Here is a 27,974-nt window from a genome sequence, read left to right on the forward strand (position 1 = left end):
GAGTTATGGCCAAAAATTAAAAAAAATGAAAAATTTTCATCGTTTGAGTCGCAATTTTTTTTCGCGAAAAATCGACTATCGAATTTTGGGCTTTTAAGCACTTTTTCTAACGTAAAATGAGCCGAGAAAAACGATGGCGCAAACCGCATCTCAATATCTCTAATAGTTTCCGAGATATTTAACTTTGAAAATTGGGAAAAATGAGAAAAAATGAAAATCAACTATCCGAAACTTTGATCGGCCATAACTCAGTTATTTGTTGTCGGATCTAAATTTAAATCCCAGATTTGGAATCTGCGTAAAATTCTGCGTATACTGATGTGTAATAACTCAAGCTTACTCTAAAAAATAAGCGAGATATTGATATGAGAAATTTGGTATAGTTTTAATCATGAATTTTCGCGAAAATTTACAAACTTCGACTATTGGAAAATCTAAAAACGATTTCTTATGTAAAAAATCGTGAGAAAAACGATGCCGCAAACCGCATTCCAATATCTGGAATAGTTTTCGAGATATCGAGCATGAATTGTTTCGAACCTTCGAAATTTTGACCCTCTGGCGACAACCCAAAATTTCAAACGGCCATAACTCGGTTATTTATTGACAAATTTTAAAAAATTATCATATTTTTGGATTCAGCGTGAAATTCTGCGTAAAATGAGACCCATATTTGTTAAGTTTGCTTAATAAATAAACGAGGTATTGGCCAAAAACTGTTTTGAAAACATCATTTCAGGGTGATTTTCAATCAAAGTTTTCAAAATGAAAATGACGTTTAATAGCATTGAATTATACATCAGTCGAAAGAGGAGCTCAAAATCTATCTACTGGCCAAATTTGAGATCTATCAGACGAATCGTTTACGAGTTATGGCCAAAAATTAAAAAAAATGAAAAATTTTCATCGTTTGAGTCGCAATTTTTTTTCGCGAAAAATCGACTATCGAATTTTAGGCTTTTGAGAACGTTTTCTAACGTAAAATGAGCCGAGAAAAAGAATGGCGCGAACCGCATCTCAATATCTCAAATAGTTTCCGAGATATTTAACTTTAAAATATACGAAAAATGAGAAAAATTGAAAATCAACTTTCCGAAACTTTGATCGACCATAACTCGGTTATTTGTTGTCGGATCTGAATTTAAATCCTTGATTTGGAATCTGCGGAAAATTCTGCGTACACTGATGTATATTAACTTAAGTTTACTCTAAAAAATGAGCGAGATATCGATATCAAAAATTTGGCATAGTTTTAGTCGCAAATTTTTGCGAAAATTTGCGAATTTCGACTGTTAAAAAATCAAAGAACTATTTCCTATGTAAAAAATCGCTAGAAAAACGATCGCGTAAACCGCATCTCAATATCTGAAATAGTTTCCGAGATATCGAGCACGAATGCAAATTCAAACGACCATAACTCAGTTATTTGTTGACGAAAATTGAAAATTCTCATGTTTTTGGATTCAGCGTGACATTCTGCGTAAAATAAAACCCAAATTAGTTGAGTTTGCTTAATAAATAAACTTTTAATAAATAATATATAAAAAATTTTAAAGCAAGATGTTACATTAAAACAAAAAATCGATGTATGTAATAATTTTTGAGTTATATGGAAAATTACTAACTATAGCTTTCTACTGTCAAGCAACTTCATAAATTTATGTTTCAACAAAAACGAAGAAAATAAATGTTTATACAGTACAATTAAATTTTTTTAATGAGGCCTTTCCACTTTTTCAGTACAAGTTTGTTCCTAAATTTGTTGACAAGTGTTATTAATTGACAAAGTAGGTTTGGACAAGAACAAAATTTAAAATACAGTTACGTGACATAAACGTTACAAATACAAGTTAGTAAGAGAATAAGAATGAATCATAAGTTTATTTGATTTATCAGAAATCTCAGGTTTACATCGTGTCAAGCATGGGAAACCGCAACAGATAAGAATGATAACATAACTTAAATACTGACTTCATCTTGTAACCAAAAAAAAAAACTGGTTTCTAGTTCTAATAACAAGCGAGAATTAAACAAAATATTTTTATTCAGACCGCAATTTTCAAAACGAGTAAAATAGCGTTGAAGATTGATAAACAGTCGGCTAAGTATGCAACCCAACATTCACTAAATTCTGTCCGACAGCTTGGGTCGTAAATTACTCGGCGGCACTTCTTTGAAATCCGACAAATAAAGGACTGAATTGAATGGGTTTTTTTTATGCAACAAAAATTGTTAAAAGCTCGTAAACACTAGGGAACTCTTGTGTGCACAATAACCAGAATAATTTCGTAGAATTTCCTTAAATTTCCTTGAATTTCTGGAAAATTCGAGGGTATTCCCAACTAGAGATTCCCGATTCCCAAAGCCATGCGCTTGCCCATGCGCACTTCTGTAGTCATTTATATCCTTAGGGCTAGAAAGAAAGATACGAAGGATACATAGCTTATCCTTATCTACAGTAAAGTGATCGTCCACAAAGAATGATAAACAACGTGACAATGCTAGTTTAAAACTATACAACTCCGTTGTGTAATTCCTGAAAAAAGTGGATCATCCTGAAACGCGAAATTAGAAAGAGCGCACGTCGCAACATATTGAATGTGCTATAAACGTGGAATATTGAACTTGTGAATGGCATCCAACTGACGCCATTTTTATTGTTGGTTGTGAACAATTAAACAATTTTTGAGGACACAAATGGACAGATCTAGAGATTATTCGCCAAGAGGACGAAGCATGTCTATTTCACCAGAATATAAAGGTTCACCGGATTACAGGAGCAGATCACCGTCGAGATCACCGCATTACAAAAGGCACAATGGGCATAGATCACCCAATTTCCACAGTTCCAAGAAATGTAAGTCGCCGAAATATCAAAAAAAATTATAACTGGATGGGTGTATCCCCAGCTTTTGTGTAATTTGTTTTTAATTGGAATTGTTTTCATAATTGTAAATTAAATGATTCAACGGTCTGAACCGCTCCAGTCGTTATCGACAGTCAATCAGAGCAATTGTTTTGAGTGGTTCAGTTCGGTTTTTGCACAATATTGTAAAAATGGCTTTCTTTCGAAAACCCCATAAAGAATGTAAGTACTTTTAATGTGGTTGAAAAACAACTATTGATTCACTTTAATTTGTCCTGCTGTTTCTACGAAAGTATTTCCGTCGCAGTCAAGTATTTCAGTATTTATATTACAAGATTACGAGCTTCCAACTATAAACTATATCAATTTCATGTTTGGACGATGTAAATATAATATTTCAAATTTATAACTAGACTGTGTGAGTGCTCATACAGTCGTAGCAAGGTGTTGAAGAAGGCGCAATCGATAAACGAAATGTGGGAAGTTTAAACTTACCTAAAGTTGCCAATCAACTGGTGTTTGTGTCCTGAAGATGTTTTCACCTGCAACAAATGATTTGGGTAAATTTCCATTCGTTGTTTTAATTTCGAGATTTTTATAAGCAGTTGTTTGAAATACAACTTTTTATATATTTCAATGAGTCAGATAAGAAAAAAAATTATCCGCGATGCCGAAAGACTAGAATTGTTTAAATTTTATCTCAACTTCTTACTCAAAGTGAAATTCCATTTGTGTCTCAACCTCAAAAAAATCGATGATACTTACACATTTAAACGTCACCTCAATGGACATATGGAAATAAAACACCACGCAAAGACTCGAGTTTTTGATCTCTAGATTACATTTTTACAAGGAAAATTAACACAACGCACTGAGATTTTCATGCGGCCATTTGTCAGAATTTCATTTGTTTTTGCTGCCAACTTATGAACAATAAAAATACTGAAGTAAGTAAGAAAATGTTAAAAAAATAGCATGTAATTTCACATCTTCACTTTATTGAAGTCATTGTTAATATATCTTTGAGGTTTTGCTATACTTTTCAGGTGATTTATTTGATCTAGAATGGTACGGTCTGACTAGGGATTTTTGGAAATGAGTTGCGTCACTGTAGCGCCACTTTGATTTGAAAATGAGTTTCGACGCCTATGACTAAGCAAAATTGAGTGTTTTTTTTACAATTTTTAGAAGAATCTTATTAGTTATTACGTAATTGTTAAGTCCAAATTAAACAAGAAACGAGGTTAGGTTACCAAAACTGTGTGGACAAAATGAATATTGCGCAACATGAGAAACACTTGACCTAATTCTTCAAAAACTGCGGATAACCTCCTCTAAATTTTCTTTTTTTCTAGTTCATCACGACTACTCCGACGAGAGACCGAAAAACGGCAGCGATTATGAGAGTGATCGCGAGTACCGCAGAGAATCCTCTTGGGATGGAGACAGAAAGAGCAGATCTAGGAGTCCCGAGTACTCCAGAGATAGAGATAGAAGTAGACACTATCGCAGTAGGGATAGGGACAGAGACCATCATAGGTCTAGTAGAGGAAAACGTTCTAGAAGTGGCTCACGTTGGGAGCGACGCTCAGAAGACAGAAAAACACGTGATCGAGACAGGTCATATCGTGACGATGATAGGGACAGTGTGGATAGGTATGACCCGTCGTGGGAAAGTGGAGTGGTTTTAAAAATCGCTTTAAATTCTCTATTTATGCGTATTGTAATTTTAACAGTGAGCGTAGCCCTAATGGAGCGGTCATTGGAGCTAGCGGGTCAGAAATCATTGGTTACAAAAGTCAACCACCAAATAACACCATCATGATTCGTGGTTTGGCCCAACACATTTCAGAAAATGATGTAAGAATTTTGAGTTGTATGGTCGGTTTTTACGTGTTGTTTTATAGATTCGTCAAGATATTATCCACTGTGGTCTGATGCCCAAGGACATTCGTCTCATCAGAAAAAAAGACACAGGTACTTACATTAGAATAGTATTAGTATTTTTGTCCTTGGGCCGTATTTGTGCATATTTCCTCGTAAGGCCGGGTAATTCCATTGGTGTCTATTGTGCTGTTTAGGTACTTCACGTGGTTTCGCCTTTGTCGAGTTTTCAACACTTGGTGAGGCCATTCGGTGGATGGACATGAAACAGGTATCTTAGCTTACAGAAGAGATTGTAAAAACAATTGTTTTCCTAGTTTTGTAAAGGCTCGATAAGTATGATTTTTATTATTTTTATCAATTATCTTTTCTAAATTCATTGAATAAATTCAGTCAGTTTACCTTTCTTCAAATATTCCATCAAAATAATTTTCTAGAGCGCCAGGTCTCTTAAATAAGAGGGGTAGTAGTTAACAGCAACTTGTTTCTAATCCTTCCTTATTTTTGTTCACAGGGTGTTTTAATGCTGCAAGAACAATATCGTGCTATTATGCAGTATAGCATTCCCAAAGATGTCTGTGCTAATTCTGAAAAACCACCCAGTCATAAAGCTTCAGCCGACTGGTTCTGTATTAAAGTAAGAACTCCCCAAACCCCAACAAACACTTCATACCTAATTTCTAGTGTGGCGCTCAAAATTTCAAACGACGAGATAACTGCTTCAAATGTCACGCTTCAAGAATGGAAAGCGAAGAAGGTGGTAGCGGCAGTGACGAAATCTGCACCTACACCACCAAAAGTAAAGAACCTTCTTTTTACACGAACCAACTTAACATCTTTGTTGTAGCTATTATGATTAGAAATTTGGACGCTCTAACAACTGAAGACTCAGTAATGTCGGTTCTAAACTCCGTCATACCAGATTTGGTCAAGTCAATTTCTGCAGTCTGCATTGGACGAGATCCTCTTACTTCTACCTCGCGTGGTATTTGCTACTTGGGCACTGAGAGTACTATTGATGCTTTGGCCATTCATGGAGCTTTAAGCAACTTGTCTAGCCCGCTAACCATCGATGGAAAGACAGGTTGGTCATTTTTTACGAGTTTGCTCAATTGAAGGAAGCGTTTAATTTTGCGGAAATAAAAATATCGGCGGAAGTACCTCGTTGAATTCATTATACAATAATTCCATTTTTTGACTCATAAAACGTCCCAAGTTTGATTCATGCAAAAAACAAATACCGGAAATAAAAAAAATATTCGATAACACCACTGAGAACAATCGAGGATTGATAAAATTAAAAATTTAATTTGTTTGACATTGATGCAAAAAGAATTATGCTTCTTTTGATAACTTTCTTATCATATGTGTGGTTATTCAATCATCTCTGTTGATTAATTACTAGCGTAATTTCTATAGTTTAGTACTTCAAATCGGTTTCTCTTCCAGTAATTTTGTCGTACTGCAAGTACAACATGGGCGACAACAAGAAAGCGTATTCTCAGGCAGATAACGCGGCCTTCCCCAACGCATCCGTCCCCAGCACATATGCAATGACCGACGTTGAAAGTTTGGCCGAATATGCTGCTCGCCGCTACGCAAAAACTCCCAACGAGTACCTTCACTACATAGAGTACTATCGGAACTACTTCACCCAACAAATCAGTGCTGGAAACTCAATTACCTTACACCAAGAAAACCAAATGGATGCTGCCAACGCCGCAGCTGCTGTAGCCCAATCTGCCATCCAACAAATGCACGCTAATAAAAATTTCTACGATACTACTCACATGTCGATTCCAAATGGTACCGATGGGAAACGATATCGTAAGTTTTAAGTACTTAATAAATCAAAGGTAACTCTTTCGATTTCAGCCGTTCCTGATGTTTCTAAGTACACGTACGACAAAAGCACGGGTTACCAGTACGACGCGAGTACTGGGTTGTATTATGATCCCAATTCGAACTACTACTGGAACAGTGTGATCCAGAAGTACTTGTACTGGGATCAAGAAAAATTAACATATGTCCTAGCGCCTATGACTTATGAAAGTTACGCTGGTCAGCAAGCTGTGGCCGCAGCTGCCGGTGCGCAAGAACAAGAAACGAAAAAACCCAAAGCTGAAAAACAAGATAAAGTCAAAGTGGCCAAGAAAATAGCCAAAGATATGGAACGATGGGCAAAGACCCTCAACCAAAAGAAAGAAATGTCTTTCGCACGAGCCAATTCCGAAGTTGGTGCAAGCAGTAGCGGTAGTGCATCAGCAGATATCGGCTTTTCTGTCTTAGAAAAGAAAAACACGGGTCAATTAGTTCCAGGTTATTATAAAAACGAACAGTCTGAAGAATCCATTCCAACGTCATCAGTTGCACCTTTGGTGGCGGCATACGGCGGCGAGAGCGACTCCTCTGGTGACGAAGACCAAATTGACGAAATGGAATTGTTAGATTATTCCAAACTCATCTGCAACCTTTGTAAACGACAACTAGGATCCGCAGAAGCTCTGGCCAAACACGCGAAATTGTCTGCGTTACACAAGCAAAATCTTGAAGCGAGGAAGAAAACCAAGAAACTTGAAAGTAACAAAGAAAAAGTCGTTTACAGAGACAGAGCGAAAGAGAGAAGAATGAAATACGGAGATCCCGATGAACCACAGCCCAGTAAACTCAAAGAAAAATATTTGAAATCGCGAGAATTAGCTGAAGTACCAGTGGCTGCAGCTTCAGTAAGCGAGCCAATCGGCGCTGAAAACGTCGGAAATAGATTATTGCAAAAAATGGGATGGACAGAGGGGCAGGGGCTTGGGAAGCAGAATCAAGGAAGAACAACGATTATTCAAGTATGTTTTTTTATTGTTTGTTTTTTCAGTTTTTATAATTTTTTCTTGCAGGCGGAACAACACAGCAGTACTGTAGGGCTTGGCAACAAGGTAGCGGGGTACACAGCTTTAGCAGGCGAATCATACAAGGACTGTGTTAAAAAAATGATGTATGCACGTTATCAAGAGTTAACAGAGAAGGAAAATTAAGCGTTATCGATTTCATTGACATCGTTGTCAAGTGCCAATAAGTGTTAAATTCTGTAATTCTTTCATGTTATTAAGTAAACATCAAGCATTATGTCAATTTGATAATAAATAAGTTAAAATTTTTATTTTGTTTATACATATTCAAAAGAATATGCTCGATTGTTCACAAGTTGAATAAATAATTATTATTTATTTCGTTTGCGCGTTAATTTGGAAGCCTTCTCTATATCATTCCTTGTGATCATATTGAAGTCGATAATCGACAAACTCGGCTCCGGAATGACCACAATGGTCGTTGGAGGCGGCGAACCCATTCTTTCCGACTTCGAGTACGTAACATTGCCTTTCTTCACATAATCGGCAAATTTCTCAAAAAACCTACTCGTCTCAGGCTTTCTGTAAGTGTCATCCACCGAGGTATCACTTTCATAGTTGATAGTCAAGTCTTTGAAATGAAGAAGTGCTTGAGTTTTGGTCGTGTGTGGTCTTTGTCTGTATGAGTTTCTGGTTGTTGACCTCGAATGATGGGTTCTGGGCCGACGACGCTTATTTTGAACCTCCATAGCCAGTTCAATGGGAATAGCACCCGTGCTGTGGTAATATTCCAGAAAAGTCTTCACTAAATTGCGACCGCAACGCATGTCTGGAGCTGTTAAGAAAAAAATTACAAAATACATAGAAATCACCACGTGATCCTTATTTGGTAGTGACCACTTTGTGGGTGGAGCTTACAGAGTCCTCACTTGATAGTTGGTGTAATGTTGTTTGCATAAGTAAATTGTTAAAATTTGGTTGCCGTTCAATTTAACTTAAAATTCAAAAGGATACAACTGTCTTCCGTGTAAGGAATGGTAACATCTGAGCCTTTTAATTTATACCCAAAAAAAGAAACTTCAAAAGTGTAGCAGTTAACACGGTCACTTAAAAGTTGGCATAGATATCTTCTCGCAGTGCCAATTTTCTTTGGGTCTGCGTTGAACATCGCGTTTTCACTTAAATAATCGTCGGCAGTTGTCGCTAGCAGTTTCGGAAACAAGATATGTCTTTCATATCTATAATATCGCATTATTGACTTTCTGCTCGGTTTAATAGCTTACCTGTAAACATCTTCGTACGTATTTCCATAAATAAAACACCCTTTAAGGCTTGAATGGGCATGAATGTCTATCACAAAATCTAACTGAAATTCCTGAAAAGATAATAAATGGAAAGCTTGCAACCTCTTAAAATTCATACTTTATTTTTATCTAAGGTCACCAGCATATCTGTGGCTGCCTTAAGAGTCGGATGACACCAAGGAGTCGTTATGTGCCACGATCGGTTTAAATCGAGTCCCATCACGGTGCTCCGGTAATTCCCCAAGAAAACACCATCAGGATTGAGCATCGGAATTATCTTAAAAATCACATGATTTCGTAACGTGTTAGCTATAGCGTTCGAGCTTATCAACAGCTCCAAAAGACCTAAAAGATTCGCATTGTTGTACCTACAGTTTAGAAGCAGATTAAAACCCTAAAACGGATTTCACTCTGCTTGTAAACCAGATATTTAGCACCTTGGCAAACAAAACTCGCGGGGGATTCACCGGGGTGCACCCGTGCCATTATGGCGATCACTCTCCGTTTAGAATGAGGTTTAGATCTGTCTAAAGATCCAATGGTGATGAGATCTAACCGACGTTTTTGCTAAAATGTAAAACCTAAAACATGCCGCTAAGAAATCAGAGGAATTACCACACTGTTCCCGAGGAGTTCTCTTTGGAAGGATTCGTTTAAGTACGACCCTTTAGTTTCTAAAATTGATAGAAACATCTGAAGTTTTGAGTAGGTAAAGGGCGGCGCTAACGCAAACTGGAAGACTTCGTCTTCTCGGTCGAAACCAAAAGAAAAACTCAAGACGTAGTGGCCTTGGTGAGCCACAGATTTGTGGTAATAAACGTGTTGTTTGGGTATCCTCTGCCTAAAACCTCTTTAAAAAATCGTAGTAATTTCTTTCGAAATACCATTTTGGTCGACTTGATGACTTCACCAAAGGCGTGAGATTGTCATTAAACAAATTCCTACTCTTACTGATGTTGACAACGTTGAAAATGACTCTCTACGAATTTAACTGAAAGACTATCCAAATATTTTTTTTAAAGTACCTGATCCTGTTTGACGTTGTCTACCGTAAAATTAAACCAAAACCTGATTCTCGGGCTGCAAGTATCTGGCCGTATAAATAAATCGTATTCATATTCGTTGACTAAATCGACTCTTCCTAAATTTCCGGATTCGAAAGACGCATCAAAACACAAATGGCCTCGTTTCGCCTTTCCACTATGCCCCGGTGGTCTCATTATAATTCGATTTACATTACCTAAACCGCCCTCTCCGTCACTGTCGTCGCTATCTGGAAGAAAATTTGTTTGGTTTTCGTCTCACTTCCAGTGAAAAAAATCTGCATATTGAAGTAATGCTGACCTATTTCTCTCACCCAGGAAATGTTTCTATAGCCGAGGCGCTTAAAATAGGCTAAACAAACGGTAGGAAATGGAGAATTTCAAGCGTAAATGAAAATGTGAGGAGCTTCTCAGATGGAAAATTAAGGATCATTTCATTATCTATACATAATAACCAAGTCTAGCGTACACTTGTGTGGATCCAGAGATAGTCATTACGAAAATACGACCAAATGAAAGCAACCTGCAACTGTTGCTACCGTTAAATTTACAAGCAATCAATCGATATAATGAATGTATTACAGCAAATTATTTCACGTCCGCTTATTTTACTGTACTATTAATTATTAACAGGTCTAATCAAAATCACTTAAATAAATCTTCATCCACGACTTCCACCGATGTTTACTTTGTGCAATATTTTAACATTGATGCTGCAGGCATCTAATAAAACCAGAAACATGTTTACTTCACTTGCAGAAAAGAAATTAAAAGTCCACCGTAGTATTCGTCGTTACTAAGAATATAAAAGTTTTATAACTGCAGCAGTTTTAATCAACAGCGATACAGTCATACGATCGATTTTATTTTAATTTAAAGCATACATTATACACAACAATATTGATTTTTACAACTACAGTAATTTGATTTGTAATTCCAACTGTTTATTGCACCTTTGAGGCGACAACAATATGAAAGTTTTTATTGTTTTAAAATTGACTGATAAACACCCTAATTATAGAATCTGAATTACAACCAGTTTGAATTTTAAGCGACACTTTCGTTATTTTATTTCCAATCAATAAACTATAACAAAAGCTCGTTGTAGAAACGTGAGCAGTACACAATGTTGTTTTTTACAAGCTCGTTTTGTCATTATGTTGTGGTTTTATTCTATTTCAGTTCGATGGTAATGAGTTCACTCTAGTTACCCTATATTCTGGTTTATCCATTTCTATTAAAAATTTACGTGATCAACCTTAATAACGAGGTTTTAAATCAATTTTAACTGTGGTGTAAACAATACGACTTTAATGTTGTACAGTGTTCGTTCGTTGAATTTTAGAATTTTGTTGTTCAAAAAAAAAGTATAGTGAAACTTCGTCACAGCGGCGTGGCTAATTTTGTCCAGTTTCGTAGTAAATTGAGTTCACATGAATATTTTCTATTAATAATTTTGAATTAAATAATATATTGATTATCTCGTGAATAATAAATGATACACAACTGTTGTAATGAAGTAGTTTATCGGCGACAGTGAAAATATGTGTTTTTTACTGGTGTCGTGCAAACTTATCGGCAGTAGTTGAAAACACGTGAGATAATGTAAGCTGATTTGTTTCTTTGTATTTGCACTGGCACCACGTTGTACTGTTTTAGCACACAAAATATTATACTCACGTGCATATTTAATGGTACTATATTTTTGATTTTCGGAGTGTAGGCAGACACCTGTTACTGTCGTGTAGCCAAATTTAGTTATTTGAGTTATTGCAGTTCTTAAAGTTGAAAGATGTGGTGACAGTTCGAAGGATCGTGCAAATGACGTGTCATGACAATGATTCAGTTACCTTCTTTTCGGTGGTAGATGCTTGTGTGTTGTAAAGGATCACATGCAATTGCCATTTTTTCTAAGCTACACAAGACACTTAATTGTGCGAATTATCTAAACAGGAGGTGGTGGAAAGTTGCACTGCAACTGCCCTAGAGCTTTAAAAGCTTGCAAAGCGTTAAGCGTGTGTTGTTATCAGAAATAGAATCAGATAAACACGGAATCTAAAGCTTTTAAACATTGCATGGAACAAAACTAATAGCTCCATAATTAAAGTTTATGGAAAGGTGTTATTTCCAGTGGAAAGGAGTCTAATTTAATTGGATCTACAGAAAGTGGTTCTAAAAAAAAAGCAATTTGCGTCAAAACTGTCGAGGAAGTAATATAGCCATACTGGTGGATATTTCCGTCATCAAAATTTATCTCAAATATTGGCTCCATTTACGAAATAAGGAAACTCAAATCAATCACAAATGACAAAAAATAAAACAAAAAACACAACAAAACTCTTTAATTGCCTTCAAGTTGTTCAAAGTTCTAATCGAATGCTTTAAATGATTTAACTTTTCGTAAATGGGGAATTAAGGATTACGTACCTTCACCAAAATCACCCATTGTTTAACAGACAGCCGTCAAAGTAGACACTCCAATTTAAGGATCAAACACGCAATGCTACAAATTTAGAACAAACCAATAATCGATCACTTTTCGCATATTTGGTGATCGTATGACCGGTCCCTTTGAAATTTGTCTTATGACTGACTTATCCTGTCAATGTTGACAATTTTTCACGTCTGTGTTTGGTCGATATACGCTATTGCATGCCTTGACTCCCCGAAAACTGATTTCGTTATAATTATAAGTATTTAGTTGCGGGGAAACCTTCGCTTTCCACGTTGAGTCATTCAACTCCTGCTGAGGATTTATGGACCACACCTCGTATATTCTTCTATGATTATGTTAATCATTATGTGCAGACACTCTGCGTCATTCGGCTGGTTCGTTGACCCGAAAACACAACGCGCAATGCAATTGTGCGTTTTTGGTTGTATAAAACTATTTAACATTATGCAAAGTTAAGCATAGCCCAGTTTTAGACTACATCTTATAATTAGATCTCTCGTAACCTAGTTAAGAGCAAGGTGATGTATAAAACAGCTTTATCGAACCATCTTCCAGTTGGCTTCTCGCTGAAGTTGAGCTTTATCAGGAAAAGGTCGAAGCTTTATAAATTGACTTTCCGTTAAGTTCTTACATTGTCCTCCTATTTCACAAAGCTCCCTTTTTTCAGCCTTTCAAGAAGTTGGCAAAAACTGTGACACAATCCTGATGCAAGCACTTGCATAATAAACGTAAACAAAAAGTATTTTCAGAAACGAAAGTAGGAAAAGTCATTTAAACCAAAGAAATAAAGCTTGTAAAAAATTTACGTTCCTGGACTGATTTCAATATTTGTCTCTCAACGAATTTATTTGTTTAAGGGGTTGTAACGATATGTAAATTATTCGTTTATTTAAACACGAAAATTATGAATCTGTTATTTAGTAATGATCCAGTCTTTCAGGATTTCCCCAAAAATACCGCAATTGACTCTCTCAGCTGTGAATTAAAAACAGAATCACAAAAAATGTGTAATTTCATACAAATTTTAGCGGCTTGATTTCAGCTACACATCACTGTAATTACAATTTGTGTTTACTGTTTTATTTGACTTGTGAGTAAACTTTGGATTATTTAATCCCGGTGAAACGTATTATGTTTACCAGGGTCGTTCAAACACAAATTTTGTTTTATATGAAACAAGGCATGCAAATGTAAATAACACTCTTTGTAAATTGCTTCTACACAGCTGCGTAGTAATAATTAATTTGATTAATGAGTCCATCCGAATATTTCACGCATTTTTAAACGAGTTTGTTAATCCAGAAATCGGTTTCTCAGATCAAAGGTGCTTCCTTTTTTAGCAACGGAAAAGCCAAATTGAAAAAAATTATAATTATTTTGGTGCTAGAGGAAATGATGTCAGTTTTTTCCAGCAGCGGCACCGGTTTTCGGATCAGAGTTCGCAAGAACCATTAGACTTGTTTATTTCAGTATTGTTTCGATTGTAAAAAGTCAATTAATTGAGATCTCGATTGATATTAGTTTCGATCTGTGTATAAATACACATATTTCCATTAGCCCAGATGGCTATTAAAAAATTATATAGATTCTGAATAAGATTTATTGTTTAAGCGAAGAGATTGTAAACGCTTTTATGGTCTCGACGGTAAAAACATTCCTTCGGTTTGATCACAAATAGTAGAACCTGATCACAAACATCAACAATCAGATTATATTACAGTCCGGTAATGCCATCACGTTAAGCCTGATTACGAGAGGGTTGCAAATAATAAAATGACAGTTGTTTGTTGAAGGTGGTTTTGCTGAAAAAAGAATTTCCATATTTCCATTTAATGTAAGAGACTGGTTATTTGTTAATAAACCCTTCTCTTTATCTGATGGATATGAAAATTTTAGATCCGCTCGGCGGTAAATAATACAACAGGTTTAATATTGAAATGAATAAATCAAAACTATGTACAAAATGTTTTAGTTGAACGCTTTTACTGCAATTGAAGTCAATAAAGAATAAGATTTTTCCCCGTTTTCTGACTTTTCATTTTTCTAACTTACCAAGATAATAAATTATTTCTTTTATACCCCGAGCTCTTCGAATATTAATGCGCATTTTGAAATTTATCTCCATTTCATTTGCATTCTATAATCGAACCGTCAAAGAAAAAATGAGGAAAATTACGATTTAGTAATGTGACGAATTCGAAATGTGTAAAATCAATAATTGAGCCCACTTTGGCCCATTCACTTCGGGAGCATTATGTGTTTAACCTCTTCGTCGGTATAAATTTTTTAAACTCACTGAAACGGCGCGGATGTGAGTATCATCTATTGATATTTTTACAAATTAATGAAAATGTAGAGCGGAGACTAGACATTACATTTAAATTTTATCGGAGAACTGAGCGTCAATTTTCAATTATTAACAAAACAATGTATATGAATGACTCATGGCCGCTGCAAGGAGTTTTGGATTACGGTAGGGATGCTTTAATGCAATGTAAATTTGTAGTTGCTCAAAGGGGAAAAAGATTTTGATTTTCATGTTGTTCAAAGGGAACAATCTTCTGAAAGGTTGAAGCATTGTTGCGACGAAAAAAGAAAAACAAGCGAATTAAATAAGACGACGACGGCCATCTGAAAATCTTAGATTCAGAAGATAAGGCAAAGTAATAAAAGTGTCGGCGAGTTAAAAACCCGCAGCGAGAGAATTAACATTGTCTCGGGAAATCTACTTACACTAAATTGTAGGACTGTTTCCAGTCTGGGAAAATGAGGTGAGAACAGGGTTACTGATATAATTGAAGTTTACTTTGAGTCTAGTTTTTCCTTTCGAGAGTCCTGTGTATAAAACAGAAATAAATTAATCGTGTCGTTAAAATCGAGACCGAAAATGTAAAAACCTCTTTGTTTTTGTTATCCTTTTTGCTGCGTGTACTGATTTGGTCAATGTCACGCAAATTGAGGGCGGCAGAAACGTGAGCGATGAGCTTTTTGATGATTTCGCGTAAAAATCGATGATTGTCCTTTCCGCGAAGTATGTCGCAGCATAAGGGTGCGCCAGGAAGAAGATGATTAGAGTGATGTGATCGGTCTAAGTAAGATGAATGGGCAATTAAGCGTGCGTAAAGATGACGTATTTGCACGTACGGGGTGCGGAGGCAGGATCCTGTAGTGGCGCGTGGCGTGGAGATCGTGGAGTCGCGCGTTATCCTTGACGGCGTCGGCGGTTGTCTGGCGGCCGGAGGCAGGTGAATAGCAGGAAGAGAAGCAGCGCATGAATGGGGGCGGCGTCGGCAGCGTCGGCCCCGGGCCAGGGGTGCAAGCGCGCGCACAATATCGATCGTTTGCAACCCCTGGCCGACACCCTCCTCACCAGCGCCATGCAACACCATTTAGTTATTGCACTCTCTGAATAACACTTGTGTTACGTTTGGTAGTGTACGTTATGTAATAATATCATTCCTTGCATAATTACTTATTACTAATAATTCCTACTACTATTGTCTATATTTAATCAATAGTATAAATATATAAATTATTTAAATATTTATTGAAAGTTTCATAGTTCGGTTAATTATTGTACTCTAGGTTGGCTTAATAACCTTGCATCGTTAGAAAATTATTATATTTAATCGTCTTTAAAAATAAGTGCAATCCTTTTTAACGCCTGTTTTAACTGATCAATCACTCCCGTCATTGTACAATACTCATACATTCTTCCATCATTACCATTTCTCTTCAATCTCGCACTGTTAGTGGATACGTAATACAGTTTCAATCGTTTAAACATTTTAACAATAATTTGTGCTACAATCTTGGATTCAACACCAACATCAAAGGGTGAGTTTTTTTTTTCAATTTTAGCACCTGTCCCAAGACATCACTCAGCAAGTGCTCCTTCAACCTTTCATTCTTAAAATTCGCAAAACACTTTACGTGAGTTGTAATGATTAGCGCGATGCCGGTAGCTTGAGCTGAGAGTCGCGGGGGTTGCGACTGTGGGAAGGGAGTTGTCGACGATCAATACTACAGCCGGCCTGGCCAAAGCCCGTGCCTCGATTACCATTATTCCTGTATTCCATGCCTCCCACGCGATGTCGATTTGCAATCTCGAGGATATTTCGGCACTATCATTTTATTTATACTGTAAATCATCTTATCCAAACTTCACCCGACGACGTTTCACAAATCTTAGTCAGTTTTTGTACCAGCTCGCGAGGTTGAACTTGGCGTATTTTCATCAAAAATATGACATTTATAAATAGTTTTATTGATTCTCATAACACAAACCGTAACTTACGTACGCACATACAGAAATAAAACTGACAGAAAATCACAAGCGCCCAATCAGGAATTTGTAAATAAAAGCCCACCGAAATTCTCGCGGCCACTTATCCTGCAATTACTCAAACCTATAAAGCGCCCTTCACGTCCTCAGGAGAGAATATACTGAATCATCAAAGCTTTACTTCAGTTTTTTGCTGATAAACATATATTTGGAAAAGTACCCACCGGTAATTATTTTCAAATTCAAAACCGCTAATGCAAGTGGTGTGTATACAATTTTTTCAAAAAATTTGACCTTCACCTACTTTGACCTATTTTTCGAATTTCATGCTCCCCGATCCACGTCAATGAATGAACGCATGAATTCGTTCTTTTTTTGGAAAAGAGACAGAAAAACCGCCTATTCATTGTTTTGAAATTTATTACTTGATATCAAATTTCAAACTGATGCCGGTCTTTCAAAAGCGCTCTGGTTTTGCTGACGATTTAAATTTTGTTGATTTTTCGCGGTCGGTGATTGAGAAAAGCAGAATGTCTCGAGTAAAAAATAGATTACGATAGAATTTCTTAGTGACCCTGATGCGTCGAAGCGTATGACCACGTGCGTGTTGAACCAAAATTTGAATATTCATAATTTGACACAGTATAATCAGGACGATATATCTAATCTCACCCCAGCATTAGGTAATAGGTCAGGTCACACAAAAATACACACCTGGTACAGCTTTCGCGGTATCTAGCATATGGACGTACCGAAAATTCCTCACGCAGAGGGTGAAAATTTATAAATAATTCAAAAATTGTGGCGCGCGTCTGCTGATAATCGGAATATTAAAACATTTCGTGAATTGGGCGACCCTAAATAAAATCTGAAAGTTTGGTAGAAATACAAAGTGGGGGTGAATGTCCTCTAGTCTGGGAATAAGCTAGACGCAGAACTAGGGGCGAAAGGGCCGTCTCTTTGTATGCCATCAGCTGTTCGGTACCCACTGATTAGGTGCACCCTTCCCCCTTGTTATTAAACCTAGACAGAGACAGAATCACATCAAATATATTCAACGTGTGTTACTTTAAGGGTAGTTTCAAGGCGTCTCTTTTTATGTTAACTTACCCTCTTTTAATTTACCATATGCCGCACGTGCTCAGATGCGTCCTATAAAAAATAAACCAGTTTCGGCGGCGTCGCGTTAAGGGATGCGAATTTAACGAAAGAACATTGTTGGAGCAATTCAAGCGAAAAAAGTCGGAATTGCCGTTTAATATTGACTGTCTCATATGCTGTTGTTTGATGAGGGTGCGGAAAGCTCGACGCGTGGAGGTGAAAATTTTCACGCCGCTTTTCCGAGCCATCGAAAGGTGCAGCGTTTTTTGAGTTATTGGAGTGTATATTCTAATATTCTATTTCGGTTTTGGTAAAAATTTGCTAAAAATTAAAAATAACCTGGATAATGATAATTGCGCATGTGCATCATACTCGCGATACCTACTCGGAAGCCCCCACTGTTCTTGCCGGCTTTAATTGCAGTACGAGTTCTGAAAGCGTAGGAGCTGTTTCATTTTTATTTTCGTTTTTTTTATTTTCGTTTCGTTAATTTTTTTTTCGTTTCGTTTCGTTTCTATTTATTAGTGAACGCAAGCAAGACCAAAAATTCAAGATTGATGTGACCTCACGCTAGTGATTTCCTGAGTTTTAGGTGAGTTAACTTGTCGTGTCACCAACGTTGTCATGCAAAATAATCAATAATTTTACCTTCCCTTATCACAACGAATTTGTTGCAAACGTGTCAACGCCGCTTCCTCGCACCCCCGCATGATATTTTTGGAGATACGGGACAATTTATCTGGAAATACGTGAAACGCACGTGTCTTGAACCAATCGCTTTCAGCGGCCTCCAAAGGTTACACCTCCTGAAAATGTGTCTTCTTCTTAAGAGAATGCATTTCGGTGCATTTATATTTCGCGACAGTTTAGTGCATGTTAGCTCGATTTTCATAAACCGGTCTTGGATGATCGGTTCCGTGCAATGCGTCTAGAACAAAAAACTTCATTGTTGCGGAAAAGTGTTCAAGTAATAGTTGCGTGAAGATGAATTCTTGAAAATTTTCAACGATTTGAACATGCTTCTTTATCCGAAAATAGAGCAGCGTCTATAAATATCTCAAAATCAAATTCATGTGGTGAGAAGTAGGAAGTTAAGACCACGATCTTTGCGGCACAAAAAAAGAAATGATTGAAGGGGTGTCGGTCTCTTGACTCAACCCCCCAAGGTCAGTTTTGTTGGGTCATAAACAAGTCATTGTTATTGTAGTTTTATTTAATTGGTACTTAACACGTGTTTTTTTGTTGTACCAACGCTGGTTGTATGATTGTGGATATTTTCTAAATGTGTAATAATCGTGGTACGTGGGACCACCGATAAAATACCAGTTAACTGTTATCAGCTGGTGAATAATTTTATTCCACTGTGTTTATGGAGGCGCTGAGTAATAATGGTAGTGCCATCAAAAATAGCGGCAATTCTAGGATAATCGCAGTAATCTAATTAGTCGTTTGTATTTAATGATGTCACCAATACGGCTTCCGGTGTTTGCTTACCTCGACAATTGTTTCCTTCTTTCCGGTCCATTTCCTCCGAAGCAAACCCTACAACGTCCATCACTAATCGGAGTCTCTTTCTTGTTTCAGATTGTAGAATAGGGAATTTTTCTACCCTCTATACGAAGAAAGTTGTAATAAGAGTTCTTCAAAAAGTGTTGCAAAATAAAACAAACGTGTTAGAATTTTCGTATTGTTTTTATACTCGATTAGTGAATTAAACAAGTTGATTTTAATGTAAATAAGTTCTTCGCAAGAAGACCAACAGCCGCCACCATTGAGGAAGTTCTAGATTACGACTTCGAGTTCAGCGACGAAAACATGATGTCCAACGGATTAGATTCTGGGGTTGTTGGACAACAAAATGGAGGAAGCGGGGGCCAAGTCGGTGGGGGTCAAGAGGAATCCAAAACCAATCTCATCGTTAATTACCTGCCCCAAACCATGACACAGGAAGAGATTCGGTCGCTGTTTTCCAGCATCGGAGAAGTCGAAAGTTGCAAATTAATTCGCGACAAAGTAACAGGTACGATTTTCTTACATAAAGCTAATAACCTGCTCTTTCGCAAAAGGGGTTAACAAATTATTGCCTTCCATTCTAGCCCTCGTTTTATGTAATTAACAAATTCGGGCTTTTACCAATTCAGCACGATTTTAACCCGTTAGTAGTTAAACGTAGTGTAGATATTTTTAGAAGTTATAAAACTTGTAGCATTGCCAAGTATATTATAAACTGTAATCGATTTTCACAATTTTAAAACGCCACCACCGAAATTTAAGTGTAAAGAATTGGCGTGACATAGTTTTGATTGGATTTCAAATAGTATTTTCGTCTTATCAAACATTTTAAATTGTGTCATTGCACAATGGACGCCTACATTTAGAACATGACGGCGAAGGGTGGACATTCTACAATCTGGACTACCTTTGCAGCATGAAATTTCAACGATTAAAGTTTCTTCAATAGCACAAAATCTCTTTTGTTAGTGTTTTAAATTATGTCAGCACGCCACTGGTGGCCTCGCGCTTCCTGTGTACGATTAAATTGGGAACTTTGTTTTGAACTAAACATGCTTATACTCTGGTATGTGAGAGATGGAGTAAGCTAGAGACTTCTTAGTAAAATTTACAATATGAAAAAACGGACGATTTCTCCCGCGTGCTCACATTTTTATTACCTATCTACATTTCGTTTCCCCTTTGTCGGTGAAAATGAGTCATTGGCACGTGTATTGTACCCTCCCATATGTGTTCAAGGGGACGAAAGTGTCATATGCCTTTTTCAAAGCTCCACGCGATTGTCTGTGTATTTATATCTGCATCCCGTCTGTAACGCTTTTTTGTCAAAATTCGTAGTCATTTCTTTATATTCTTTACCTTATCTAATGAGGCAGGTTGTAAAAATGTATGTGATTTAATAATAATAAAATGTGAATATTTAATCTACTGGCAATTATCAGAATTGTTGTCGATTTAGTAATATGTAGTTGACGCAGTAAAATTATCGATCGCCATAGAATTTTTAACATCCACGCGTTGCGGAGATATAAAAAAATGTGGGAAAAAGCGTCGGTGTAGCTGTTTGTAGTAGGGCACGTTTATTATCATTTTGTAATCTAGCCTCTGTTTATGTAGTTTATGATTCCACTAGTAAGATGTATAAATAATGGAGCTGTAGTTTTAGTTGTGCTTGTTTTATTTTTTATATTTTGTGTTTATTTTGTTTTTGTGTTTATTATTAACACGTATTTTTTTTTCGAAATTTGATTTCCTGCAGTGCCTGGGGTTATCACTAGTCCATTGCTTACAGGGCAATCACTTGGTTATGGTTTCGTAAACTACCACAGACCAGAAGACGCAGAAAAAGCAATCAATACGTTGAACGGATTAAGATTGCAGAACAAGACGATTAAGGTGAGAAAAGTTTTGTTGTTTGAGTCGGGATCCAAACGCGAGATGTATTCGTGCAACGTAAGCCCCCGACAGGGTCAAATTCATAAATCCACAGTTAGAGATGTCCCGAATAGTTGTAGTAGTTGCCAAAGGTTCTTTTGTGCCTTTGAATCAAACTCGAATGTTAATAGCCCGATGTTCATCAGGATATGATTTGTTTCCAGGTGTCGTACGCACGGCCAAGTTCCGAGGCTATCAAAGGTGCTAATCTGTATGTCTCGGGGCTCCCGAAGAACATGACCCAACAGGACTTGGAATCCCTGTTTAGTCCGTATGGTCGTATAATTACATCGCGCATTTTATGCGACAACATAACCGGTAAGAGTCTGTCGTAACGTCATTTTTTTGTGTAAACAACAACTTGCGATCGTATACTCCGTCGTGTGCGTACACACACAACAACACTTGTTCCTCTGGCCAGACTGTTAACACGTTTCGTGTGGACAGAGTGTGCGATCGCAGCCTTGTAGCAATTTTGCTACGAAGGTTGTAGTCTTCGCCGCAAAGGTTCGTGGGCCGGGGGTAAGTTTCGAATCGCCGACACTGGCTCTAACAAGACGTGGGCGATTTGAAATTTCCGAATGCAGAATGTATGAGAGTGACCCGGACGGTCCAGGGATGTTTGAAGGCGGAGTTGATGCCACAATCACAGTAACATACATACAAAATACATCAACATACTTGCAGTTTGTTTATTGATTATTATAATCAGTAAATATTTAGTTTTTATTATTTTTATTGGATGTGGTAGCTTTGATTTAATTAAAATATGATTTAATTCAGAGTTACTGTTGAAATTTGGCTTTTGTAACATTTTAATTAAACCAACGGCAGTCCGCGGTGTGTTACACCCGGATGCCGTCAATTCACAAATTATTTGTCTTACTGTACCTATATTTTGCGTTTTTCTCTTCTCTTCCCTAGTACGTCAATTTGTCACGGGGGCCGGAGAGAATTTGCCTGGTACGTACCTCTCTCTCTCTCTCTACCATAACACCCAACTGAACACCACCCACAACCACCAAATCCACTCTTTGGTTGTTCTGTTTCGGGCGCGATCGATCATACTCTCTCTAAGTACAAAATTCGAATAAACTTCAACAGCTCGAAATGTAAAGTAGCGATAAAGCCCAGAACGCTAACGAAACTGCATAGTAAATGTTTAGTTGCTTGAACGTTCGTGTCTCAAAGTACACAAATGTTCTAGGAAGCCAGCTGAACGATGCACCCCTCCCCCCATATCAATTGACAAAGTCTAATTCCAAATTTTGGTATCACTCTTGGTTTTTTCATTTTGAAAAAATTCAATTATCATTTTGCTTTCGTTTGTTAAGTTCTTATGATTTCGTATCTTTATTTTGCATCGTGGCATGTTGATTTTGATTAGCTTTTTTTTACGTTTTTTCGTTTATTTTGTATTAAAAGAGCAGAGCAATCACTATACCCAACACATTGACACTACATTCATACACTTACACACTGACATACTGACACGACACAATCAGAAAAAATAGCGACGATCAAAAAAACTTCCCAATGGTGGTCATCGTCGTTGTTTTTCTTTTTCTAAACCATCAGACACAAACGAGAGGCTGTTTACGAATGTGCTTGAAGGTTCTCAATCGAAATGTTTAGCATTGATTGCATGATTACCTTTATTGCACTTGTTCGGTATGAGATTTCAAGTATGATGTACCTTCTAATATTCCAGACGTTTGTTGATGTTTGGAGCCGAACTCTGATAAACGGCTTGCTCGTTAGCTTTGACGGTCCGATCGCTGATGTTGAATTAATGAATAAGGACAACAACAGCAATGATCGGAACCGTTGTATCGTGGTGAGTTGTCGGTGATGTAGTGAAAATGTCGATGTTTCCGATACAGGCCTGTCAAAAGGAGTAGGTTTTATCCGCTTCGACCAACGCCTAGAAGCCGAACGAGCGATCCAAGAACTCAATGGTACCATTCCGAAGGGCTCGACGGAACCGATCACCGTTAAATTTGCCAACAACCCGAGCAACAATAACAAAGCCATTCCTCCATTGGCAGCCTACCTAACTCCCCAAGCCACTCGCCGTTTCGCCGGCCCCATCCACCACCCAACGGGACGATTCAGGTTTGTGTTATCCCTAAGTTGCAATTCGTTCGGAGTTTGATGGTGGTGCTTTGATTTGTAGGTATTCTCCGCTGGCCGGAGACCTGCTGGCCAACTCCATGCTACCCGGAAACGCTATGAACGGTTCCGGTTGGTGCATTTTCGTGTATAACCTCGCTCCAGAGACAGAAGAGAATGTCCTCTGGCAGTTGTTTGGCCCGTTCGGAGCCGTCCAGAGCGTCAAAGTGATCCGTGATCTGCAGACTAACAAATGTAAAGGTTTCGGCTTCGTTACGATGACCAATTATGACGAAGCCGTAGTAGCCATCCAGTCGCTAAACGGTTACACGCTGGGTAACCGTGTCCTGCAGGTCAGCTTTAAAACGAATAAAAGTAAAACTACATAGAGCGACGTTTAGTCAACAACACCAGCGCACTCGCTGGACGTCGCGCACGCCACGCCAATATTTAAACATTATTTATTATTTATTGTTCACTGTTCGTGTAAATTATACGGGCTCTATGTAGGTAATTTAATGCGACGGCGTGCGACGACGTCCAGCGGGAACGGGGGCGCCCGCAAAAAGCGCACCTCCCTATTTAATAACTTAGTACTTATAAAAAAGATACGAAGCTAGTCAGAAGTGCATTCGCGTTTCCTATAGCAAAGATTTCTACGGTCTGATTTTTTTTCTATAAAATTGTGCCATCACCATTATTATTGACACGTGGGAAACTCACCCAAAGATTCATGATAGCTAAACAATATATATTTACATAGAGTATTTATTATATAATTTCGTAATTATTTTCAACATGTAATTGGTTAGTATAATTAATTTATGTATTTATATGTAGTGTTTTGTGTATTCTTAAATTGAGACTAGTCGCATAAACAACAGCCACGCTCTTAGCGAGCATTCTCATTAGTTTGGTGGCGTTGTACCGTTGTATTTGTAATTTGTGTTCGCGGACGGCCGTTGCGGCGAGGGCTGACTATAAAATAGATAAAATATATTTATATATATTTGCTTAGTTATGTCTGCATGTGATAGGTGATGGGCACCAAGCTACATGTTAAAAGTATAAATTTATTGGTAATACCATCGAGTTTTAGAGTTTCCTGTTTCTATATTTGGGCTATGCTGAGAATCGTGACTGACTAGACGCGGACGCAGACGCGGCATGGACGACTGAAGACACAGTCACACCCTCACCGCACCGGTGCTCCGTTTATTCTTATTTGTGTGTTGTGTTTCATTTCACGTTTACCGGATTTTCTAACACCCTCAGCTTTCTGATAGAAGAAATTGCGTGGTTTTGCTTTGAAATGCCATCAAATAAGCGACGGCAATGCTTCAGCGAGACCACAACTCTCCCATTAACTTTCATTTATTTCTCATTTATTTTCTTTTCGTTTTTGAAAACGGGACGGACGTTCCGTGCTGATTTTGACTTTGTTAATTTTAGTTTCTGATTATTTTATTGACTTGGTTCGTTTCATTTATTTTCAATATAAATTAATTAAAGTTACTTTATGATTTTGTTTTGATTTTTTGGTTTCAATACGTTTCCTCTGTTGTGATGTCTCACGGTGTTCGCTGACGTCGATGCAACATGCTACTACGCATTGCACAAGCGACGCGACTGCTGCGGCGTCGTCGTCGTGGAGGTCGCGTCGCCTCTAACCACCTACAGACTAACCAGCCACTTCCACTAAAGAATCACTTTATTTTTGTAAAACACACGTACCTTGAGATCGGATAATAATGAGTATATCGATACATATTTTATAGAGCATGCTATTAACAATGGCAGATTGTGTTTTGGCATTTTGATCAGGACCATTGCCACTTCATTATACCTTTACGTATTGCATGTATCGTCGGTTTGATAAATAAGCGAAACGCACACGCCCGCCCGGCAGCGCAGAATACGAACATGTACATAGAAATTATAAGTTTGATCGAACTAGGCAAATAAGTACAATAATAAGGCGAGTCTTGATAGCTTTATTGGCTTTACTGGACGAGAACGACTAGCAACCAGGCGAGGGAGTGCAGCGGTCTTACTCAAATCGTTACCACAAATAATAATCCAACCGCCAAGCTCGGATTTCGGAACAGATTAATCACACATCACAAGTTACTAATCGGCAATTCCAAACCCCAATTTTGATTTTCATTTTTAACCGCGATCTTATTACATATATGATATTCACGGCGTTCTGTGGCGGTCCAAACGATGCACTGTTCCGAAACTATACGCCGAAACAACACCGCTGCTGAACGCAACATGCGACGACATCCCAAAAACACAAAATATTTAGTAATATAATACTAGAAATCGTACACCTCTGTCGCGCCTCAGACAAACCCCGCATCCATTCCAAATCGGGACAAACTCTCAGACTGAACGATAGCTTCTAAGACTCGAGACTTGAATTAAAATCTTCATACAATCGACATATTTATTCATAATTTCGCTTTCATGGGACCATAATCTCTTTACGGTTCACGACAGAGTCTGTGTACGAATAATGGAAACTTTGCAACATATCGAAGTGAGAGAAAACGCACAACTTTCGGCAACGTGTTTTTGGGAATGTATTCTGTTCTGTAATCCGAAGTTTGGATCGGAATTTTGGAGTAGAGATAGAGAAACTGGTATTCCGGGCAAAAGAAGAACGACTATCCAGTGTATTACGCCCCCCGTTTGTGATAGCCGCGAACGCGACAGCGGGCCCGGGCCTATTTGCGGGGGGCTCTCGAGGTCCATACAGGCACGGTCTGTTTTTAGAAGATGAAAAAAATGATTCAAGATGAGAGATATAGGGACCGTGTTGAACATCGCCGCGAACTCCATTGCAAACGCGTACGGGTCGACGTACAATCTTTGTATACAGTCAAAGTCAAGTATAACAGTTAGTGTTCCGAGCACAAACTAGCGACGTAGGTGATGTTATTGGTTACTCTGGCCTAAATCGAAACTCGTGTAGACTAATTCCATTTACAGAACAACGATCTATTTCAAATGATATTATATGTCTATCAGCAATGCTTGTTTACCATTCTTAGCTTCTATTTGGCTAGCCATTTGCTAAATATACCGCTTAACTTTTTTAATCATTGTACTATATTGATTGATATTATTCTGATTATTATTGTATTATTACGAGATATTCTATTACGGTCATGATTGATTATGAATTACTTATTATGGATTACGTATATCACTATTACGTATCTCTACATAAGGGTTATCTCTTTGTGTGTTGTGTAGATCTCTAGCGTAAGTGTAATATAGTACATATTCCTATTGGTTACTTTCTCTATGTGTGTAGCTGTTGTGTTGCGGGCGGGCGACCCGGCGTGATGCGCCGCGCCGCCGACGCCGAGACGCTCGCCCTGGATGCGGGTTCGCCCCGGTCCCGCCCGGCGCCGAGCAGGGCTATAGCTCAAATATTGTTGTGACGAGATGCATTCCATTATTAAAAACCACTGATTGATATATACATATATTATATACTCATACTTATATTCTATCTGTTTTGATAAAATGGTGGTTATTATTATTATAAATATCGAGTGCAAAAGTTATATGTACAGAGGTTATATTATTAGGAAGTACAGTACCTCATAAACTGTAATTCATGCAATAACTTATTATAAGAAAGTTCTTATTACAATATACTTAGCTTTAGTATAAGAGGCGAGGTTTGTAAGATCTTTTGCTCTACACTACCTTGCGGCGGAGGGTCGCGCTGACGCGCAGCGTGCGCAGGTGGGGCTCGACCGTCCGTCTTCCCTCCTCGTGCCGCGAGTCTTCTTAAAAGGAGTAAGGAGTCGGACAGGCGCTGTGCTGTCGGATCCCGGCAAGGATGGAAGGTGACAAGTTCAAGTGATCAAGTGACGATGACGACATATCAACAGACCGACTCCCGACACGGTGCACCCATCAAGCCCTGCTGATGGAACTGAACTGATTCACCAATATTACCGAAATTATTTACAATATAGCCGAGCAACCGTTCTAGTAGTCGTACATCACATACTAAAACAATAAATCATTTTCAATGAAATTTACTCAAAGCTCGTACTAGAAAATACTAGTCGTAGTAGTCGGAAGACGCGGTCCTCACCGTAGCCTAGCCGTACTACAAACGAGGTCAGATCTCTGTGTTTCCAACTTTTTTTTACATTAATTCATTATTATTATTATACTTAATATTAAACTGTTCATTGTCTTTTATTGCTTATTGTCCAGTGTCACATGCTGCATTTGTGTGTATTATTGTCATTTGATGGTTATTTGTAATCTATACCTATTTATTGTATCAGTAATTGATATTAGATATTGAGTATTAGTTGAGTCGCCGTAGAGATTCGGGAATTGTATTCAGCAGAAGGTAAACGGTCTCCGTGCAGTGTTTAGTTATTTGATTGATTGATGTCGATTAGCTTGTTTCGGATTTGCTTCGATTCGGTTCAGATTCACGTTCGATTGGGTTTCTTTACGAGAAAGGCTGTGGAAGCTGGGAACCAGGTCATCGGATAGTGCGGACAGTAGGCTAAATAAGTACACTGGCACTGGACACTGGCAAATACTAAGTATGCAAGTGTAATCGCATCGCCATTGCGTTGCAGTCAGGA

At 37.8% G+C, this 27,974-nt stretch overlaps 3 protein-coding genes across 7 annotated transcripts; 2 read left to right on the forward strand and 1 right to left on the reverse strand.

The window, feature by feature from the left end:
- Nucleotides 1-2,398: 2,398 nt before the first annotated feature.
- LOC148167114 (RNA-binding protein 5) lies at nucleotides 2,399-7,971 on the forward strand. Its single transcript, XM_088048102.1, has 11 exons — nucleotides 2,399-2,857; nucleotides 4,222-4,522; nucleotides 4,603-4,726; nucleotides 4,774-4,843; nucleotides 4,948-5,021; nucleotides 5,265-5,387; nucleotides 5,435-5,549; nucleotides 5,598-5,834; nucleotides 6,200-6,577; nucleotides 6,626-7,590; nucleotides 7,642-7,971. The coding sequence occupies exons 1-11, from the start codon at nucleotides 2,698-2,700 to the stop codon at nucleotides 7,777-7,779; spliced, it is 2,685 nt and encodes an 894-aa protein (XP_087904228.1). The 5' UTR covers nucleotides 2,399-2,697; the 3' UTR covers nucleotides 7,780-7,971.
- Nucleotides 7,961-12,525, reverse strand: LOC148167115 (cytosolic carboxypeptidase 6). Of its 2 annotated transcripts, none has more exons than XM_088048104.1 (9): nucleotides 12,368-12,525; nucleotides 9,923-10,170; nucleotides 9,782-9,876; nucleotides 9,513-9,738; nucleotides 9,335-9,464; nucleotides 9,016-9,242; nucleotides 8,877-8,968; nucleotides 8,608-8,831; nucleotides 7,961-8,422 (listed from the first exon to the last, which is right to left on the reverse strand). In XM_088048104.1, exons 1-9 carry the CDS (start codon nucleotides 12,384-12,386, stop codon nucleotides 7,965-7,967), a joined length of 1,719 nt encoding a protein of 572 aa, XP_087904230.1. In that variant the 5' UTR covers nucleotides 12,387-12,525; the 3' UTR covers nucleotides 7,961-7,964. The 2 variants fall into 2 exon arrangements, with proteins under 2 accessions (XP_087904230.1, XP_087904231.1); XM_088048105.1 differs by lacking the exon at nucleotides 12,368-12,525 and adding an exon at nucleotides 11,791-11,984.
- A 5,662-nt stretch (nucleotides 12,526-18,187) lies between these two features.
- Nucleotides 18,188-24,546, forward strand: LOC148167116 (ELAV-like protein 4). Of its 4 annotated transcripts, none has more exons than XM_088048106.1 (7): nucleotides 18,188-18,373; nucleotides 19,366-19,801; nucleotides 21,053-21,189; nucleotides 21,393-21,546; nucleotides 22,153-22,191; nucleotides 23,112-23,343; nucleotides 23,405-24,542. In XM_088048106.1, exons 2-7 carry the CDS (start codon nucleotides 19,597-19,599, stop codon nucleotides 23,727-23,729), a joined length of 1,092 nt encoding a protein of 363 aa, XP_087904232.1. In that variant the 5' UTR covers nucleotides 18,188-18,373; nucleotides 19,366-19,596; the 3' UTR covers nucleotides 23,730-24,542. The 4 variants fall into 4 exon arrangements, with proteins under 4 accessions (XP_087904232.1, XP_087904233.1, XP_087904234.1 ...); XM_088048107.1 differs by having other exon boundaries at nucleotides 21,086-21,189; nucleotides 23,405-24,537; XM_088048108.1 differs by lacking the exon at nucleotides 22,153-22,191 and having other exon boundaries at nucleotides 23,405-24,546.
- Nucleotides 24,547-27,974: the final 3,428 nt, after the last annotated feature.

The sequence above is a fragment of the Gnatocerus cornutus genome, chromosome 10, assembly GCF_029298725.1.
Source record: "Gnatocerus cornutus isolate USDA-ARS CGAHR chromosome 10, icGnaCorn1.1, whole genome shotgun sequence".
Taxonomy (NCBI): domain Eukaryota; kingdom Metazoa; phylum Arthropoda; class Insecta; order Coleoptera; family Tenebrionidae; genus Gnatocerus; species Gnatocerus cornutus.